General features: G+C 41.0%; 1 protein-coding gene across 1 annotated transcript; it reads left to right on the top strand.

The window, feature by feature from the left end:
* The first annotated feature begins 3915 nt into the window (after positions 1 to 3915).
* LOC142008804 (prostatic acid phosphatase-like) lies at positions 3916 to 21455 on the top strand. Its single transcript, XM_074986113.1, has 10 exons — positions 3916 to 4029; positions 5442 to 5537; positions 7324 to 7410; positions 9013 to 9165; positions 10580 to 10678; positions 12162 to 12257; positions 14888 to 15020; positions 15847 to 15929; positions 19236 to 19342; positions 21299 to 21455. Exons 1-10 carry the CDS (start codon positions 3916 to 3918, stop codon positions 21453 to 21455), a joined length of 1125 nt encoding a protein of 374 aa, XP_074842214.1.
* Positions 21456 to 22572: the final 1117 nt, after the last annotated feature.

Below are 22572 nucleotides of genomic sequence, written 5' to 3'. Positions count from 1 at the left end.
GGACCTAACCAGGTAACTCACAGAATCACGGGCACTTTCTCATGTTCCTCTACTAACATCATATATGCCATCATATGCCAACAATGCCCAGTTGCTTTGTATATTGGACAAACTTCTAACTCCCTTAGACAAAGGGTCAATGGGCACAAAACAGACATCAAAACACTCCAGATCCACAAACCAGTTAGTCAACATTTTAATGGAATGGGGCATTCTGTCAATGACCGAAAGGTCTGTGTGTTACTGAAGAGGAATTATCGCACCGTTCTGGAAAGAGAAGCAGCCGAGCTGGCTTTTATATTCAAATTTGGCACATTAACACATGGTTTAAATCGTGATGGGAACTTTCTGAGTCACTATAGGGGCTTGTCTGCATACTTGGCTCAATCTAATGCTTGACCTTCCCCCCCACCCCTCCACTCTCTGATTTGCTCACCTTGATTATCTTTTTCTGATTTGTCCTCCTTGCTTACTGTTTTTGGTTCTCTGTGTCTTAAATATTGAGTCTGTTCTGGTCTGGCTATGGTCTGAAGAAGCGGGTCTGTCCCACGAAAGCTCACCTAATAAACTATTCTGCTAGTCTTTAAAGTGCTGCTTGACTGCTTTTTGTTTTGATAGTGTATAGACTAGCACGGCTTCCTCTCTGTTACTATTCAACATGCAAGGCACTTCTATTTCAAAGTTGCTTACTTAGAAGTAAGCAACTTCAAAGTTATTTTTGTAGCGTAGGAACAGCCTATAAGTATTTGTGCCACCTATCAAGTCTATCATAGCCTGATATCACCTGATCTAATTCTCTTCCTACTTTCCCAAAGGAGTCATATCATTGTTTGTTTGGAGAAGGTTTGGGTTGTCTTTTGCTCTTGTTAATTGCTTTTGCTGAGGCTACGTGCAAGCTGAATCGAAGAAAGAAATCTGACAGGTTGCGATGAATGTGATTACATTTTGATGATTCTCAACAACATTGAAAGGGAGTTTTAGAGGTTTGGACTGGCTGCCACAAAAGCACTGCTCTCAAGAGATTCACCCTCCACATTGATGGTTTCACAGGTTCTGTGGAATGTAACTGATGAAGGAGGATACCTGACAAAGGACAAACTGCACCCCTATGGGAGGGTGGGACTTTCAAAAGCAACTTTCCCCTTTCCTAACGGGGCTGCTTCCAACAGGAGCTGTGCTGGGTGGACACATTTTGAAAATTCTTCCCATAGACCCTCTCACTTATGGTAGCTAGCAACACACATCTCATAGGGCTGGAAGGGACCCCAGGAGATCAATGAGTGTGGTCCCCTGCCCACTTGGCAGGGCCAAGCACCATCCTTTTTTTCTTTTTTTTTTTCCAAATCTATTTGCCCCAGATCCCTAAATGGGCCCCTCAAGGATTGAACTCACAACCCTGGGTTTAGCAGGCCAATGCTCAAAACCCAGAAATACATAAGGCAGAACAGAAAATCATTAGCGTCCTACCTGGCTACAAAATTGGTATCCACATCCGCAGCTGCAAAAATGAGACACATATAAAACTGTGTTAGCTTTTGCAATGCCACTCTGTGGCCTGTACAGCTGGAACATTATCAGCCCTATTGTGAGAATCCGAGAATAACATGGGAGACAAAGAATGTTTGGAAGAAAATAAGATTTGAGGACTGTCACTCTTGCTATGGATATGCTTGTCCAGCTAGACCTACACAGAACTATGTGATATATTTATGTTCCTTGGAAATGGAAGAGAGTAGTTTTTCCTCAAAGAAATGTGTGAAGAATGACTGCCACTGGAGAGGGAAAGTTATACTGAGGAAGGATACCAGGCAGCAGAGTTGACCAGGCTGTGTCAGTGTCTCCCATTTTAAAAAAGAAGTCTTCCTTTCAACAGACTGAAGCAATGCCATATGCTGCTCCCTTTTTGAGTTCAAGTCCTCACAAAAGCAGGTGTTGCAGAATATCCATCTTGCAACAGGATTTTTTTTCTTGCTATTTCAATGTCTGAGAGGCATTTCTTCACTTCTGATCAATGTGCATGATGTGAATGTTTTTTATTCCATGAACTAGAAGTGAGCAAACTCCAGATCTAGTCATTAAGGCGGGTATTATTAATTCTTGCTTTAAACTAGCATGTGAATTTTATACACTTGTTTTAAGCTGAAGCATCACTTGTGTCAGCTATTTCCCTTAATGCTACTCTTTGCCGGCAACTTTTCATCATCAACAAATTGCTCCCAATTTCTACATATTAAATGGGTCTTAACTTCCTTACGAAGACAGGCATTAGATAAGGTAATGAGGCTAATTTGTCAACTGATTAAATATCAAGACTTGTGTGTTAAAATGTAGCAAGATCAAAAGTCATGGACACAAAGATGTGATTGCACCAGAGGAATATCAATAAATTGATGAGTGGAGTTGTTTCCTGGCTAACCCTGGTTGTAAACTAGATACTTTTCAATTTAACAATAGCAGGATGATTAAAGCAGCATCTTCTGGCTTCCATATGTTGTGGCACTAGGTACATCTGCTGCAAGGAAAGTTAACAAGCGGAGGAAGATTTACCAAGATCTACGGCACTTCAGGGAAAAGTTCTTTAGGGGAAATTAGTAATCCTCGCCACTGGATATTATACCATTAATCTACTATGAGAGATATGAAGTTGGAAGATACATTCTCACACATTAATTTAGAGCTAAGAAATAAAGTGCCTGCTGTTTGATTTGTTCCAAAGCTTGGCCACAGCCAAATCTAAAAATGCCCAAAGGGATCCCATAACAGGAGAGTAACTATGGCCACTGCTGGATTTTCCTCAAAGAAATGTGTGAAGAATGACTGCCACTGGAGAGGGCAAGTTATACAGTGGATGGATACCTGGATACCTTATCTTATCTTATTCCAAGCATTCTACATTCACACATTTCTTTGAGGAAAACCTGCTGTCTTTATTTGCAAGGAAAATAAATATCACATAGTTCTGTGTAGGTCTAGCTGGACAAGCATATCCACAGCAAGAGTGACAGTCCACAAATCTTATTTTATTCCAAGCATTCTACATCCTGGTACAAACTATTGAGAGAAAACGTGTTTGCTTCTCAGTTGTTGGCTGGTGGAAGTTATTTAGGAAGAAACTTCACATGTAACATTAAAACTACACCAGTATTCTTGCAATATTTTCATTATAATGTTGAAGCACAAGACTTCTCTGTGTTTAGGCGGCTAATATTCAGCATTATTGAATTCAGTAAGGCAACAGATGAGCCAAACTGGACACTAGTAACACCAGGTCCAGCAAGGCTGCTTCATGCAGCTAACTCTGGTATTTTATACCCTTACACAAACAAACCCAGTGTCAGAGGCAATTAGCTAGAGAATCGTAAATCACTTTCCAAAGAGAAACTGTTATCAGCAAGGAAAAACAGGTACAAGGGAGCTGGATCCCCAACTCCAAACAGTTCATTAACGCACATCCTACCAGCCATTCCCAAACAGGTCAAAGAAATGACAGACTCTTGTGTGCATGCAGAAGTAAGGGATGTGAAATGGCTTCTATACCAGATGGCTTCCACAACAATCTTGCACCACTCAAACAGACGCATGATGTGCTACTAGGCTTTCGTTTAACCAACTGTATAAGCACTCAGAATCAGTTTGTGTTCAGCTGCATTGTAGGGGCATGGGATAAGCAGCCCCTCTGTTGCATGTATCCCGAACGGCACAAGAGTGCCCTGCTCCCTTTATCAGTCCCTGGGGTACAAGTAACCCAAACGAGAATAAAGATAAGCAGGAGGCAGGGCTAGGGCCTATGTCTAAAATTCACAATGCATAGACTGACTCCTCCCCTCCTAATCTTCTAACTGTATGTCAAATCTGCAGCAGGCTCTGTCCAGTCCATGGCCGTGGCATGCAAAACATTCTTAAGCCATTGCAAGAATGAGAGTGAGACGGCTGCTGTGTGGAGTCTGGAGTTTATGCTTCTTGTTTAGTCTTTTCTTTATTTTGCTTCACCAAACCACAGCGAAAAGAAAACTGAAGTTTGTGTCAGTAGTAAGTAATTTCTGTTAACTTCATTACGTGAATGGAAGGAATTTCTTACGACACCTGCAGTTTACTGTTCTTTTTATGTTAGAAAATGTTTTCCAGAAGGGAAAATGTTTTGTAGATATTTTGGCATTTCCTGAATAATCAATTTATATTATTGCTTCCCACAGAAAAGTAAACGAAGTCCCCAACTTTAAAAAAAAATGTGACTTTGCTTCCTTTGTGCAATCTCAGGGGAGAATGAACATTTAGAGTGCCTTCTTTCTGATAACAAAGGAGGCATGCTGCAATGATCTTCACAGCTATGAAATAGATGAGATGCCATACCTAGTATTCTCTTAGTGGAGAATTCCTCTTTGCCTTGGAATTAATTTATTGGCTCAAGGGAAAGCAAGTTCTCCCTCATGTGTAATCAAGAACAGATGTGTGCTGCATCGAATATATAAATAAATAAACAGAGCCCAGATGCAGGACTGTTGCAAATTGGTACAACTTGCATTGATTTGCAGGTTTCCCTGGTTACAGGAGGTCTGAATGTGGCCTATGCTGGACAGAGCATGTGCGTTAACATCATGTTTATATGTAATCTTAAACTGTATTTATTTCTATTTTGATGACTAAGGAAAATGAATTAATGATGTAAGACTTAGTTTTAAAGTGATGTGACTAATAAATATGTGTGGCCAACCAAATTATACAGGATTGTCACATGGAATGGAATGAAAAAGAACTTAGGGATGGATTTGGCATTTTAACAATGGTCTTCCCTGTATTTAGATGATGATACTTGCAATATCTGATATCTTCTGGCCTACTCAGTGCTGTCTTAGGCTGCGTCTATACAACAAAAAGAACTTTGAAGTTGCTTGCTTCGAAGTAAGCAACTTCAAAGTAGGGTGCGTGTAGGGTGTGAGAATAGACTTTGGGCTCCCTACTTCAAAGTTAACCTTGCAGAAAGAGGAAGCATGTGTAGACTCTCTGGTGGCTACTTCGAAGTAGTGCCTAACTTTGAAGTTAGTTCCCAGCGTAGATGCACCCTTAGAGTAACATCTATCAAGAAGAATGTAACTGGTAGCATTTATCACACTGATTGCCCTGCCTGCTTAATGTAATGTAGCATACTGCCTAGGCTTCCTATGGCCTCTCCAAAAATACCTCTGACATATGACAAGGAGAAGAGTAGAGACCCCATGCCATGTAAAATTTACAATCTTAAAAAAAAATCTACTATAGGACTAGGACTCCTAGGCACGATCAAAATACAAATAAATATTTATCATTAATAGCTATTATAGACAATAAACATGGATATATTAGTACACAGCACATACAGCACTCGCTGTTAAAAGATATTGCAATAATTATATCAAATAAAAAGAAACACAATTATGTGAATGGAATTCAATTTGTTTTGTCAGGTGTTTCGCCATGGTGACCATACCCCATGTGAGCCTTTTCCAAATGATAAACACAAGGAAAATGCATGGCCACAGGGATTTGGACAGCTTACCAAGGTTTGTTGACTTTACCAGGGCCTACACTGAACCAGAAATTGTCTTTTATGTGCTAAAGTTTCAAGGTGGTGTAATTGCATTTTGGCAAATAATGACTCAGAAAGGACTTGAAGATCATGGTGAATAACCAACTGAGCAAGAGCTTCCAGTTTGATTCAGTAGACACTTCCCTGGTCCAGCAAACTCCCTTGTTCAGGACCGGTGAGGTCCCAAGGGAGCCAGATCAGGGAGTCCAACCTGTATAAGTAGGGAAAATATAATGTAGAAATAAAGAGGTGGTATGAACATTGTTAAGCTGAATAGCCTTAGTCCACACTGCACATGCCATTCCAGTAATCATCTCACTAATGTCATGTACAAAGCAGAGGCTAAGAAGCACCATGATTAAAAAAGAACATTTCTGATTGCATGGGACTCTTTCATCTAGGAGAAAAAAAGCTTAACAAGACCCAGTGGTCAAAAAGCTGATGATTCAAACAAGAAAGAAGGAATGAGTTGTTTATAGCGAGGGTAATAAAACATTGTGATCTCTTGCATCTGGATGTAACAGAATCTTCCTCACCTAAAATATTAAATCAGTACTGCATGTCTTCTTAAAATAGATGCTTCAGATCAGCCAGAAGATAAACACTTAATTCAACACAAGCCAGAATGGATCATTGTGGTGCATTCTGCTCTTAAAATCTATGAAAGTTGGGGTCACATTTGCAATAAATTCTCTTGTGCAGTTGGTAACTGATAGCTACAGAGTCTAATATTTCATCTGAAACTAAGTGAGCACTCTACACAAGTGGGTGCTGAGCATCCTCAGCCTCCATTCATTCAACAGGTGTCCAGGTGCCTAGCACCTTCCAGGATCAGCTGTTAAATGTCTACCTTTGTCTATTATGACAATATAATCATCCCAATACAGACACTTGTACTGCTGCCTTTTAAATCCAATTCACAGAAAACTGTATCTGACTAAATAATAAGAGATAAAGAAATGTGTCCTTACCCAATCCTGCTCAGTTCAGTTAGGTAGAAATTTCAAAGACTAACTACAATGATGTAAATTGTAGTTGTATGCAATGTTGATTGATCCCAAACAATTGAAAATCCGCCCCTGCCCCATTTTTAAATGGCTAAAAATTAAATGTTGAAAGGGCTATGTTCATGCAACACTGTTTCACATTACAGCCAGTGTACGGAAATACAAAAGTTGAAGTTGTAACATGAATATTAAAGCCAGTGTTTTGCCCCTTCCTCCATATTGATGGATGGATTTGTCCTTTTACCCAATTATTTCAGTATTTTATGTTTAAAATGTATGATACCATGCTGAAGTGAAAAACTGTTGCATTTCCCGATTTTCATGCTTATGACTTTATATCTTCTGACCATATGACTATAGATAGACTATATTTCATTATATATTACTGCATCTGGGAGAAATGCTGCTTCTTTGGGACAGTTCAGATTCTATACAGCATAAATGTTGAGATATCTATTAGATAAAAGGTTTTAAAAAATCAGATTGAAAGAGACATGGGTATGAGAGGCATGAGTGCCCAGGCTAAGGTTCTTGTACACAAAGGCATCAGAAATGTGCTGCTTGGTGGTGGGTTTGCTTTATTTTAAATATATATCCCAGGGCATCCTGTTTGCCCAGGTCAAAAAGAAGGAAAATAAACCATAGGATTTATTTTATCTACAGCTCCCTGTTCTTTTTAAAAATTTGCTAAACCTGGATTACTCTTCTACAGCAACCTTGTATTGACAGTTATCAATATTGTTGCTTCCACAGCTTGGAATACAACAGCAATATGAGCTTGGGCAATACATGCGGAAAAGATATAAACATTTCCTGAGTCCCATATATAACCAGTTTGAGGCAAGTATCTTAATTAAAATGGACAGTTTTATATGTACTAATGGGACTTGCTCAAGACACAAACAAAATGTGAAATGAAATGCCTAGGTAGGAGTACTGCAAAAAAGGATCTAGCAATCATGTCATAGAGGACCACAAGCTAAATATGAGTCAACAGTGAAACACTGTTTAAATACACTTTAAAAAAAAAGCTAACATCATTCTGTGATCTATTAACAGGAGTGTTGAAAGCAAGACATGGGAAGTAATTCTTCTGCTCTACTCTGTGCTAATTAGCCCTCAGCTAGAGTATCATGTCCAGTTCCAGGTGCCCCATTTCAGAAAAGATGTGGGCAAATTAGAGAAGTTCCAGAGAAGACCAACAAAAATTATTAAAGTTATGGAAAACATGATGTGAGAAAAGACTGAAAGAATTGGATTCATTTAGTGTAGAAAAGCAAGAAGTAAGATGGGATATGACAGTTTTCAAGTATCTAAAAAGTTGCTACAAGGAAGGAAGGAGAAATATTATTCTCTGTAACCACTGATAAAACAAAAAAGCAGCAGGCTTAAATTGCAGCAACAGAGGCTTAGGTTGGACACTAAAAGAAATCTTCCTACCTGTCAGGGTGGTTAAGCACCAAAATAAATTGCCTAGGGAGATTACGGAACCTCCAGTTTTGGAGATTAATAGCAAGTTAGGCAAGCTTCTGTTAGTGATGGTCTAGCAGGTGCTTATGTAAGCCACACACTTAGGGGTGTGCTTCACTTGGTCCCATGCTGAGTGCCAGAGACTGGACTTGATGGCCACTTGAGGTTCCTTCAGTTCTATCTTTCTGTGATATGTCCAGTCCTACACCGTGCTGAGCACTCTTGTCTTGCACTGAAGTCAACAACAGTTGAGGGTTCTCAGACTCTAAGTTTGTGGCCCAAATTGACTTATTATAGAAATATAATTGAAGAGTTAGTGCAGAGAGATCATCACTACAGCTATATATCAAAGTTGGCAAGAAATCAAATTACACAGAAAGTTGTCATGTTTGGGTAAGCCTGAAAACTCTTCAAAAATATTGGTGGTGTCTCTGAATTCCAGTGAAAACAGAGCTCACCTTCTTTGTGTTCAGCCTCACTCCACATACTTAATCACTTCAGTGATGCAATAAGTTCACCTGTGTAGACCCCACATCCTCCTTACAGGGACCTCAGCCACTGCAAATGGGTGACCACTCTTTCCTGCTCATGAGAACCTCACAGCTGGAAATTCCATAAGACACTATTGGGGTCTCTTGGCTGCTTTTTATTTGACATTTAAGTCTGTTTCATTTGGAAGCAGAGGCTCATCTGCTCGTCCATAAAGGCCAACGAGAGCCAGTTGAACTGTTTCCACTAGAATTGCTAATGAGGCTGCTGTCACATTCCAGCTCACTATCCCCACCAGTTCTTCCTCCTACTCCAACTCATTGCTCCCTCATTTCCTACCCCAGGCTTCCTGTTTGGCCCCAGTCCCTTTGGATGCTAACTAGCCCTTTCCCTTTCCAGTTCCCCACTAAAAGTCAGCCAGTTAACAGGAGCAGGGTTCCATTAGCAAACACTCAGCAACAATTCTTTCTATTCTTGCTCCAGATTTATGTTCAAAGCACAGATACTGATCAAACGCTTATGAGTGCCCAGGCGAGTCTTGCTGGGCTGTATCCACTGGCTGGTAATCTGGTCTGGAACCCCCAAATCCTTTGGCAGCCCATCCCAGTCCACACTGTGCCACTGTCACATGACAAGGTGAGTACACATTGGGGACTTGCTGCTCCCCGTTTGGCTTCATCAGAAAGCCAAAATGCGTGGTGAAGCGTGAATGAAGTGGCGCTACGATAAAGTGTTATATGCTAAGAACTGAGCGTGTGGGCAGCAGCCGTGCGCTGGGATTGCACAAGAGAATTCCACCACACCGCCTTGTGCTTAATGAAAATAGAAAGATCTCAGTTTAAAAACTAAAGAAGGTGAGTTTGCCCACACTGCATGAGAAAACAACTCCAAGGTGGTAACAGATTAACCCACGCTCTTCACTTGCACAGAGACTCCAAATAGCTTGCTCCACCAGAGAGCTGGAAGGAATGCATTTGAGTTTTCACGTCCATCACTGTTTAGGGCTGTGGTTTTCAATCCTTTTTGGTCCAGGACCTACAAAATGGCCAAAAGAATTATCCCATGTCTCATCCTATCCCATAGCAATGTTTGGTTTGTGGAGTAACATTTTAGCTATGTTGTCAGTTTAAAAAAAAAGTTGGATGGTGGTGCTGCTGCTGGAGTGAAGCTTGTAAGGTAAATAAATCGTGCAACTCCTTTCCCTCTCTCCTCCTTCAGGCCCACAGAGTGCTCCGCTCTGGGGAGGGAGAAACACTCTTCCAACTGCATCAAGAAAAATCATACTCGTTCATAAACATATGGTTAGATTTCAGGATAACATGGCTCAAACAATTAGATTAGGATTTTAAAGCAGCAAAAGCACCCGTGTACATATTTCCAAGCTAATTATCTCTTTGATTCTCCTGGGTTTGTTTTAAAGCTCTTGTTTTAAATTGTGCATCTACAAAACTGTTTTAATTATTTTGTGAGAGGGGACAAAACACACGAGTAGAAAATGTTTTATCATCATGTCAAATTGGCTGTAATTTTGTTATTTAACTATTTAAAAGGAATGCAGATAATTTCAAATAAAAATTCTCAGGTAACACAAATACAAATTCTTAGACCATGCAATCTAAACAGTCTTTAGCTTGTGGTGAGAAAAGCAAGAAAAGTTTTCAAAACTCTTTAAGACTGAACACTGTGGATGAAAGCAACCCTGTGCAGAAGGCCAGCAAAAGGCAAAACTTTGTTTTGAAAGCTTAAGCAGGGCATGAGCTTGCAACAGCTGTCTATATGGCTATACATTTCACCTTGACTGAATACATTCTAATTTTTAACCAGTGTCTTTAAGCAGTGACTTCCACAAAGGTTTAAGGGTAATGTTACGGAAATGAGTCCATAGGGTGTTTTTACCGAGGTAAAACAAGCCAATGGAAAAACTAACCAAAAGGCCTGCTATAGTTCGGCTCAGTTAACACACACTTGAAAAATGAATCTCATGAATGAACACTGAATACCCAAATGGGGAGCACCCTACCTAACTAATCCATTGTATATTTTGCTTTAGTTGCTACACTTACCTTATCCAAACTGCCCACGATACAAGGAACTGCAGAAAGAAACTTTTGCAACAAGGGCATTTCGAAGACACTTCAAGCGCTACAGGGTAAAGAATACCAGATGTTTTTGATTGCAAGAAAAATATCTAATTAAAAACTGTCAGTAATGGGAGAGGGACTGGGATGTCTCCTGGTGGTTCTGGGTTTTATCTCAGTCAGGCTGATGCCTCTTCCTGTGGTTACACCCAATCAATTTCTCCTCAGCAGCCCTTTGCTCACGCCAGAAGCCATATCCTCCCCTTTGAAACTCATCCCTCAAGCTATGTCACTCACATTGATTCCCCTTCTGGGGTGAATGTACTGAACTATCTCAGGCAGCCTTCTGCACCATTCCTCTCAGGCAGGGGAACCTGGTCCCATCCTCTACTCTGAGTTCCAGCTCAGGGATCCTCTATACATAAGCCAAGGTCCATCCCCTGCCTCTTGTTGCCTTTCACTGACCTTTTCCTTATTTCCTGGCACTCCCCACTGATCTAGATTTGCTAGTTTGTTCAAACCCTCCTCCCGGGCAGTAACTTTAGGCAACTCATGCTTGTAGTCCCAAACACGCCTCCCTTCTCCCAAGGAGCACCTTCAAACCTTTTCCTCTGCTACCAGTTTCCTGACTTTTGTAAAAGCCCACATGTTCCACACAAGTGACTTCCAAACTAAAAGTCCCCTGTATGCAGCCTAATTAGCTTCTTGGGGTCACCTGACCCAATTTGGCTCTTGCTGGGTCAGTGTGGGGAACCCACTCCAACATGCTGTCACTTACAGCAGCATCAGTCAATGGTAGGTCACTAGAATGCAAATAAAGAGACCTCATATATTCTTTTTTAATGTAAGTCTTTCATTCTTACTAGCTCAAATGTGCCTTAGCACCACATGTTAGAAGGAGATTATGCCCACTAACTGATCATGATTTTGTAAAACCTGCTGGGCTGGCTGCCCACATCAAATAACAGAGGCAATTTTAGTGAATTTAGTGCTTCATGTGACACATCTAGTTCTACAATCCTCTGCTAGCTCAGGGACTCTTCCCTCACAAAAATTTGCTCCCTATTTTTTCACGTTATTGTATTAGAAAATTACCACAACTTCACTGCAGTCTCCAACCTCTCTCTCTCTCCCCTTCACACTCACAGTCAGGTTGTCGCTCAAGCACTTCACTTCTTTCACCACCACTTCTCAACTGCCTCTCACTTCCTCCACATCACTGTTCCCAAAATCCTAACCATGCCTGGGGTAATCTTCTGTCAAATCAACTGCAACCTCCTGCATTCTGGCCTACCTGGCTCCCATCTTCCACCTCTCAAGTCCATCTGAAACATGGCTGTCAAACAGTCCATGTCACCTTTCTCAGACTTCAGTGGCTCCTTTTTCCTTGTCTATTGTTATCTCTCCCTGACCTGTAGGTTCACTGGGACAGTGTCTGCCTGTTTGCTTTCTGTAACAGAACCATATAGCACAAATGTGTCGTATAAGAATGTCGAAAATGAACAAACAAAAACCTTTCATCATAGTTACATGTTTGTTGATTTTGTCTTCCAGCCATTCCTGAGATATTTAGCAGTTCACACAGGATACCCACTGAAGAGGCTGAACACTGAAAGAATTATAAATATATATGAGACCTTACTATGTGAGGTAAAGGCATACAAGAAAATTCCCCTAAGGCCACATTCAAATATGCAACAGGGCAAGAAGAATTGAGTTACAGACTTCATCCTCTACTCCTTAAGTGGATAGAAAAAAAAACCTGTATGTTTGCCAGGAACAGGTATTTTGAATGTCCACTGCCAGGAATTCTTACCAAACGAGTAGCCTCAAATAATTGATATACATCCTTCATCCAGTTCTGTACCAGTATAGTTCTTTTTTTAATCAACCTCCTTGTCTGCCTAAGTACCACTGAGAAAGTCTATGGCATTATGACCGCAATTCTGGTTGGAAAATGAAGTGACTTTTGGACCCTCGTACGCTGTATTATTTATACAGTACTATAAAGATCCATGGCTTTTATCATAGTAAAAATACATGGATGGGCACCAAAAATATAATCTTCCTTCCTCAAAAAGTCAACTGGTGCAAGAAGCTACACTAATAATTAGATAGCAGCAAGTGGAGTAGCGTATGGATGGTAGCACCCAGAGGAGTCATTGAACAAGTGGGATTATAGAAGTAATTTGAAGGAGGCAGAAGGCTATTGGTGAATGTTGATTGGGAGGCACTTCTAAGCAATAGGGACTGTGCCTACCAGTACAGAAGCAAGCAAAAATTGTCAGGTCTTGCAGTTGATGTTGTTGGTTATTGTTTTATTTATTTGTTTTATTTTGCTTAAATAACTATTTGGCCTATTAGATTTAAGCAGTTTTACAGTAGATTACATTCTGGACACCAGCTACCCAATTGTATCACATTATGCAGTAAGTTGCCATCTGTCGTATATCTTCCATGATAGCCTAAATTTTGCCAAGGCAATCCCTCATGGGACATTTCCCAGAGCTCTATATTAGTTCAATGGCCCATAGAATACAAATGTCCTGGGAAACTGAAGCTTGATTTGCAGCAAGTCATTGCCACATGCCAGACCATGATGTGCCAATGCAATGGCACAATGCAGTATTACAAACATCATGGTGTTCTGAGGCAGGTGTTTATTCCATCAGGTACACTTATAAAATTACCCATCCTTCTCCATCATCAGGGGCCTGAATGCTAGGAGGAATTTAACTAATGACTAGAATACTTCCTCCTGTGTGGGACTCTAAGTAAGGGTCCTACACATTGCTCAGCTGAGACTTTACTTGGGCCACCTGCCGCAAAAACAAAAACTCAACCAGCTGTGCAAAACAGGTATTATTGTTAGTCACTTTCATGCAGCTGTGGCTGAAGTCACCTCCCCATACTATTTATCATTGTTCACATGCCATTTGACTCCAAAGGCACAGACACTTGTTTGCCTGCAGCAGTGCCATGAAACAGAATTAACTTGCCATATTCTCTTCTTTCCAAAGAAATCATGTTTGTTAAAGAAATACATAACACATGGTGACCCAAGATGATTTAACCTGACATGTTCCATTGTTTCCCCTGTTTAAACAAATCCTGACATTATCAGCAAGTTCTGGTCAGGACATAACAGGCTGTATGGGAGCAAGTAGTTATGAGAACACTCCCACTGTTTAGCTTGGTTAAAGTGTCACAGTTGGATAAAGGTACAGTATGGCATTACAAAACAGACTGGTTTTGTTAAACAGGACTTCAGTTCTGTACCTTGTACATTTCCTACCTCTTCCCATTGGTAGCCTTTAATGTATCTCGCTCCAGCCCCACAGGAAAACTTCACCCACTCCACTTTGTTTTGAGGACTGACTCACGCCCATTAAAGAGTTGGTCTAAAACAGGTGTGGGCAATAAGCCAGAGGTGGTTCAGGTGGCTAGCCCCTAGCAGGACACCAGCACCTTATTTACCTTCCGATCCTCAGGTACAGCCACTTGCAACTCCTGTTGGCCACAGATTGCTGTTTCCAGCCAATGGGAGCTGTAGGAAGCAGCGTAAACTGGGACACTGCTCCCTGCAGCTCCCATTGGCCAGGAAGAGTGATCCTCAGCCAAGAGAAGTTGCAAGCAGCTATTACTGAGGTTGGGCTGGCGAAGCCCATCTGGTCTGCCAGCGCTTTATTGCCCATCCCAGTCTAAAATGTGCCTGAATTCATCTCCACTCCCCAGCCCTCCCCAGATATAAATACTGCAGCTTGAGCCATTCTATGTCACTGATTTGTCAAAGCTGCCAGACCAAAAAGTCCTGTCTTCCATGTAAATTTTACTTGAATCAGGACTTCTGCATGTGGCCCAGGAACTTGTTGACAGTAGAAAATGTTCACAAAGACACAGGGGTCATCCTTAATAATGTATGATGATCATCCCACTGCACAAGCAGCCTGTCATCATATCCCTCCCTGTTTAGTGCTTTACCAGGCCCTGTTCTTCATGACTACAATCATCTTGTCTTACCCTGTGAAAATTGCATTTTTGGAGCAATAAATTGGTATAAATGCGCATTCCACCCCTCCCTCCCAAGTGCAGCGTCTGGCCCTTAGTTTAACATAAAATAAGAGAAATCTGTTATCAGGTCAAAACATTCAGGATTTGTACCTGACGATACCAAAATATTGCAATAAAACAGTAACATAGTAACATAACAATAACAAAGGAAAGCAACATAATCTGGTATCAATCGGTATGCAAATCATCGTTTTCCTTCTTTACTGTAGGAGAGCAACAATTACACTTTACCATCATGGGCAACTCATGGTGTCAGGACCAAGCTTCTAAAGCTCTCTGAATTGCTGCTATGGGCAGAATTTGGGCTCCACAAACAAAAACAGAAGGCCCGACTCCAGGGAGGTAAACAAAATCCCATTGTTCCAAGTGGGGTGAGAGTGTAATGGGAAAAGAGAGTGCAAAGGTGTGCTGTCATGACTGGAATTCAAAGCGTATTTAGAGCTACAAAAACCGCGATGTACACATGTATTGCGGGGTGGTCACCTTCTATCCTTCCTAGCAAATCCAGATGTTACAATGGAGTTACAATGATGAGAGGGCTAGACTCACAATCACACACTGGCTTTTTTGTACTACTCTTGTACACCAGCCAGTTATACTGATTTTTGCCTGCTTCTAGCCACTGGGCTCTTCTGCTGAATCTGGCCCTAAGATTGGTGTTTTGGAACACAATCAAGCAACTACATGGTTGACCCTCTCTCGTCAGGCACCTTTGGGACTTGACTGGTGCTAGAGGAGAGAACTTGCCAGACCACAGAAGGTCAGTATTGTCTAGCACATTACCAACACATCCACTGCTTATTGGCCTCTTACAAGACATTTAAGGGTAAGACAGCTAAATGACAGCACAGAACACTGACAGCCAGGACTGGTGGCTGAAAACACACTTTATGGGTCTGCAGGAAACTTGGTCACACCCATGATAAGTGGTCTTTGGGCTAACTAAAATCATGCTGGATTATGGATGTTGCCAAACAAGAAAGTTCAGGATTAGAGAGGTTCACAAATAGATGGAGTCAGAGGCATCAGTGCACTTCAGAAGGTGGCGTATATATGAATCCATCTTAGTTAATCTACTATGTACTTAAGCACTTCCTCAGGTAAAGAGTATCAACATTAGTACAAGTTCCCCTAAACATTCCAGTAACTATTTCCAATTTTCTTCCAGGGGTTCTTTTAAAAGATATTCTGAAACATGTCTCAAATGCCAGAAATCCTTCCAACCAGCGAAAGATAATTATCTATTCTGCAGTGAGTAATTTTATTTTAATTTCATGTTGGATTTTTGGAGTCATCAGCAGGTGAAAGTAACCAAGTGCACCCTGGTGTGCAGCTCCAACAAAAGCTGGCTGAGCTGCTGCAAAAGCCAGCAGGGAGCTATTTAAAGAGCTGGCAGGGACTTGGGTTGCAATAGGACAGTACTTATAAGAAATTTTAAGTTACTTTCATCCACAGGGCTTCATTACCTGCCTCTAACAACAGCTACACTGATTTTTGTTTCTTTTGTGGCTAGCTTTAACTATTTCATAATGGTTTACTTAGGAAAATTTAGATCACATACATACAGCATCTCATTTCTCAGTCTGATCTAGTGGTTTGTTTCATTCTAAAGCTGTTTTGATTGTTTAGGAAAGAACCCAAAAGACTTTCCCAAGGACTTGGACTGATTCATTAAAATATCCTTGATCTAATAACCAGCCACTTGTTGCCTTTTCTTAATTCAACTTAGTTATATAAAAGGTGCTGGTCTGCCTGTCTTAGATACTGATGCTTTCTATTTCGTAGAATCATAGAGCTGGAAGGGACCTAAGGAGGTCATTGAGTCCAGCTCCCTGCCTAAAGCAGGATCAACCTGAACTAAATCATCCCAGCCAGGACTTTGTCAAGCAGGGACTTAAAAACCTCTAGGGATGGAGATTCCCCCACCGCTTTAGCTAACACATTCCAGTGCTTCACCACTCTCCTGGTAAAATAGATTTTCCTAATATCCAGCCTACACCTCCCCACTCTAACTTCAGACCATTGCTCCTTGTTCTGCCATCAGTGATTACTGAGAACAGCCTCTCTCCATCCTCTGCAGAGCCCCCCTTCAGGAAGTTGAAGGCTGTTTTCAAATCATCCTTCACTCTTCTCTTCTGCAAACTAAATAAGTCCAGATCCCTCAGCCTCCCTCATAGGTCATGTGCTCCAGCCCCCTAATCATTTTTGTTGCCCTCTGCTGGACCCACTCCAATGCATCTACATCCTAACTATACTGGGGAGCCCAGTACTGGATGCAATGCCCTTGATGTGGCCTCACCTATGCTGAAAAGAGGGGAATAATAACTTCCCTAGAACTCCTGTAAATGCTCCTCCTAACGCACCCCAATATACCATTAGCCTTCTTGGCTACAAGGGCAAACTGTTAACTCATATCCAGCCTCTCATCCACTGTAATATCCAGATACTTTTCTACTGTACTGCTACTTAACCAGTCATTCCTCAACCTGTAACGATTCTTGGGATTCTTCTGCCCCAAGCGCAGGACTCTGCATCTGTCCTTGTTGAACCTCATCAGATTTCTTTTGGCCAATCCTCCAATTTATCTAGGTCACTCTGGACCCTATCCCTACCCTCCAACATATCTACTTGTCCTTCTAGCTTCACGTCATCTGCAAATGTGCTGAGGGTACAATCCATTCCCTCATCGAGGTCATTAATAAAGACATTGAACAATACCAGCCCTAAAACCAATCTTTGGGGGCACTCCACTTGAAACCAACCAGACATTGAGCCATTGATCACTGCCCATTGCGCCTGACCCTCTAGCCAGATTTCTAGCCACCTTACCATCCATGTATCCAATCCATTACTTCCCTAACTTATGGGCAAGGATATTGTTGGAAACTGTCAAAAGCTTTGCTCAAGTCAAGGTATATCACATCCTTTGACTTCCGCATGTCCACAGAGCTAGTTACCTCATCATAGAAGCTAATCAGATCAGTCAGGCATGACTTATCCTTGGGGAATCCATGCTGACTACTGTTGATCACTTTCACGTCTTGCAAGTTCTTCAAAATGGATTCATTGAGGATCCTCTCCATTATTTTTCCAGGGAAGTAAGGCTGACCAGTCTAGAGTTCCCTAGATTGTCTTTCTTTCCTTTTTTTATATATGGGCACTATAGCTGTCTTTTTGCTGTCGTTTGAGACCTCTCCCCATCTCTGTGAGTTTTCAAAGATAGCGGCCAAAGGCTCTGCAATGGCATTTGCCAATTCCTTCAGTACTCTTGGATATATTAAATCTGGACCCATGAAGTCATGTATGTCTAACTTTCCTAAATAGTCCTTAACTTGTTCTTTCCCCACTAAGGGCTAATATATAACCTGCCCAGATGCTTGAAAGGCCCTTTCAAGGATTGAGCTCACAGCTATGGGTTTATAAGGCAAATGCTCTAACCACTCTGCTATTGACCCCCTAAAGTGGCTTTTGATGCTATATAGTAGACCCACGAGATATACACACTCAAGTTGTGCAAATCTTGGGTTAACATTACTCTGGCACCAGATCCCCACCACTCAGAGGAGGGGGGAAACTGACCAGCACTGCCCCAGAACCTTGAAAGTCCCCCCTCAAGGGCTGAATTCATAATCCTGGGTTTACAAGGCCATGGCTCTAATCACTGAGCTACCACTCCCCCATTTATTTACTTATACCTTCTCCCAGTGGACAGGAGTCCTGAATTATTGATAGTAAAATATTTCTATTTGTAGTCCAGTTAGGTTGTCGGATGTTGGACCATAGGGCTAAATTCTTTCAAATGTGACCTGAAATTCTGGATGCCTAACTGGAGAAAGCTTCAGTGTGACTGTAATAAGAACTGGTTTCATCTGAGGAAGTGGGTTTTACCAAAGGAAGCTTGGGACCTAATAAATTTGTTAGTCTCTGAGGTGCTACAGGACTAAGAAGAACTGTGTACTCCCAAATCCCATTCACCTTAAGTAGAGTTGCAAGTGCTCACGTCTTAGGAAAATCCAATACTGGATGTCTCAGATTGAGCATTAAAACTTAGAGATCCATTTGACAAGGCTTGACCTAGCAAGTGATGTGCTCAAAACAGAAGGCCACTTTTGTATTTTAGGCCTAAGTCTAACCACTGGATGGGGCCTGGACTGGGCTTGGCAATTGCTGGTCTTGGGCCTCAAGCCAGTATGATTTGGGGACGGGGAATAATATACATTTGGGAGGCAAAAGAAGAAAGTACTCTGCCAGGTTGTTATTGTTATTTTAATGGTAACTGTTTGAACCTGCTCTGAGCTTTGGAATATGAATGGTAGTCCTGGAAGGGTGAGATAAATGCTTTGCATAACATAGGTATTTCCACTACAGGATAGGCATATTTATTTCCAGAAAAAAAATGAACATTTTTCAAAGCTATCCTCACATATTTATTCACAGCATTGTGCAAGTAAAATAAACATCTCAGTTACACATGTGGGGAAATTATTGAATGTTTGCTCAGTAATGAACGTGCCATTTTCAGTAACTCTTTCATGGGCATGTTTCTTTTGTTTACAGAATGCTGTTACCATTGTTGCTTTACAGATGGCACTCAGTGTTTTCAATGGAAAACTCCCTCCATACAGCGCCTGCCATTTTTTTGAACTTTACCAGGAAAAGAATGGGTAAGTATGTGGATAAAGCTCTATTTCTGAAACATACTTAAAAAACTTACTGAAGATTGAGAGTGTTTTAGAAATAAAACTGTTTGTGGCAGCCATTATTGAACTGCCTAGATACATGTGGCCTTAAATAATAATAGGAACCATGGAATTAGTTTAATTATTATAATCTGAGTGACTTGTTAAAGATACTAGGTTCTCAGCCCTATAGCCTGAAGCAGAGTAGAATAAAATAGACATTCCCTAGCAATGAGTTTCAGCCCTGTCCTAGATCAGGCCACCTCCAACTTTTAAAGGTTTAACTTTGATCCCATTGCTACTCAGTCTTCTTGCTCTCTGCTGAGAAGGGATCCACAGAGTTGAGAATTTCCAGGTCCCTTCAGCTCCCAGATTCCCCATCCATGCTGTGGCACAGGGAGTCCTTCTAGAGAAGAGTAACATCACACCCTCATCTGGCTCACAACATCCTCTGCACTGTGAAAACATGTAATTCTGGTGTGTTGGGGATCTCTAGATTCACTGCTGACAGAACAGGCTTTTCTATACATATGATCTGTGCTTGTTTGGGGATCCTAGATGCTATACAAAATGAGTGGATAGTCAGTTGTCAAGTGCATCTAACAAGACAGGTGGAAGCACAAATCTTAAAAGTCAGTAGGAGTTGATCATCTAACTCCCTCAGGTCCTTTTGAAAAACCCATCTCAGTGAAAAATGCCTTCCCATAAGTTCAAGTAGACAATGTACATATATTCCAAGGAAAGATGGTGAAGTTTCAAAATAAGTTGTTAAAATGAGACTGGAGAAAACACTTAAGAATATACAGTAAAGCCAAGCATGCTCAGTGCAGAAAGATTGGCTTAGGTCAATGTTTCTCAAACTGTGTTCATTAAACACTGGTGTTCAGTGAACAACTCGCAGGTGTGACATGAGCATTTGGAAAAATACACTGATGGTCTACATTTTCTGTTACTAAAACAAGACACAAAGTTACTTCTTCATTGTTATGATACCTGATTGAATTACTTCATTCTGTTTTTGCTCTATATGGTGCTGTTTGGGTTTCTTTTTTTTTTTTAAAGAAAATTTACACAGGTATTCTGCATTAAAAAATATCGTTTGGTGTTCCATGGTCTCAAAGGTCGCATCTACTCTAGTGAGATCTTTCAAGAAAGCTGGGGCTCTTTCAAATATCCCATGGAATGCCTACACACAAAATGTGCTCTTTTGAAATTAAGTGAAAGAACACAGCACTTTTTTTCTGATGGCTCCCTTTCTCTCCCATATGAGGAAGAGAACCTTTTCCCAAAAGAGTAGTTCAGCAAAAAGCTTGTTTAGATACTCCGGGGGCCCTTCTTTCGAAAAAGCAGTCTTCATGGCACCAGGTTTTTCGATCCTTGTCCCATGCTTTTGAAAGCGCAGGGGTTGTATGGATGCTGTCTTTTGAAAGAGCAGATTGCTCTTTTGATCTGCTTTTTTTGTGTGGTTGCAATCTTTCAGAAGAAGTTTTTTCAGAAGAGATCTTCCAGAAGAACTTATGTTGAAGGCTCACTGTAGTGTAGACGCAGCCAAAAAGTTTAAGAAACACTGGCTTAAAAAAATCTAATGCCAATAAATCTTTTTTGATTCTTAATATCTAATTCACTCATGCCATGTTACCGCAGAAGTTAAATTGATTTACAATGTTTTACGGGCTGCATCAATATTTCACAAAGAGCTTGTTAAACAGGTAAAATACACCTCTCTAGTGTACCCATTACACCCTTATTAACAGGAGGGCACATAGACATGGCCTGCAAATTCTTATCTCTCATTCATTAATTTCATTAGACAGTTTTTACAAGGAGTTAGAAAACGTGTGTCCAAATTTGTCCTTGGTATAGTCCATTCAATAAGTCCATGCAGTGCAACTTCAGAGAATGTGTTCCTAACTTTACTTATATTTGTCTCCTGTGACTCAGGCAACACACCATTGAAATGTACTATCGGAATCACTCTTTGAAAGACGCCCACCCGCTTACTCTGCCGGGCTGCAAATTTCACTGTCCACTTCAGCAGTTTAACCATCTGGTTTCATCAGTCCTAGTGCACCACTGGACAAGGGAATGTAGGATATAGGGCATAAACAAGGTAAGTGTGAGGCTGTTAAGTGTTGTGAGCTTATGTGGGGCCTGTGGCATCCCAAATGTGTGATGGGAGCAGATACAACCCTGACTTGACACAACTGTCAATATTTTTGGTAAAGGTATGATCTGAAATCAAAGGCAATGCAGATCCAAGATAATTTTGCCCCCTACCTAACTTCTTCTCTGTGGAGGCATATGCCCAGACAACCCCAAATCTAAATCCTTCTTCTGGTAGAATTAAAATTCATGTTATAGCTACTTTGAAACCAAGGGTGTAACTCGGAGCTTGTATAAACATACCTGCTCTAGCTTTAGTATTGCTAGATTGCTAAAAAAAGCAGTGAGAAGATTGCACAGGCTTCAGTGTGAGCTAGTAACATGAGTACATAACTGATGGGGACTAGGAGACTTTGTACAGCCTGGGGTGAAGCCTTGTCCTCCCTATTAGTGAGCTAGCTAGATTAAACTATCATATGTACATCTAAATGAGCATCAAATCGCATCCACAGTTGCACTGTGGATGTAGCTTCAGAATGAACTCAAAGATGGTTGCATGGCAGAAACATTGTAGGATGCTACCTTTTTATTTTTACATGGCCAAAAAGACATTTTAGGTAGCACTCCTGTAGCACCTTAAAGACAAACAAGTTTATTTATTAGGTCATGAGCTTTCATGGGACAGACCCACTTCTTTAGATTTTAAGATCGGAGTCAATTGCTTTCTGTCTGAAAAGCTGAAGAAGCAAGTCTTACCTATGAAATCTCATGACCTAATAAATAAATTTATTAATCTTTAAGGTGCTACAAGGCTGCTTGTTTTTGTGAAGATACAGATTAACATGGCCGCCCTTCTGAGACTATTTAAGTTAGTAAAACTGGACAACTGGAGTTGGAAAGATATCCCAAAGGACTGAGCTATATCATATCTTCCAATCTTCTTTACAGACAGATATACCTCCCTGCTGATTGGCAAGTCCATTCGATTTCTTTGATTTTTTTTTTAAAATCTGTATTTAAGAGACCAGTGAAACATCACACTTTCCTTTCTATACCTGGCTTTAGACTCCTTATTATAGAGCCCAAAAACAAATAACTGCCCCGATAACAAG

The sequence above is a fragment of the Carettochelys insculpta genome, chromosome 2 (assembly GCF_033958435.1).
Source record: "Carettochelys insculpta isolate YL-2023 chromosome 2, ASM3395843v1, whole genome shotgun sequence".
NCBI classification, from domain to species: Eukaryota; Metazoa; Chordata; order Testudines; family Carettochelyidae; genus Carettochelys; species Carettochelys insculpta.
This window is presented reverse-complemented; position numbering and strand designations above follow the sequence as displayed.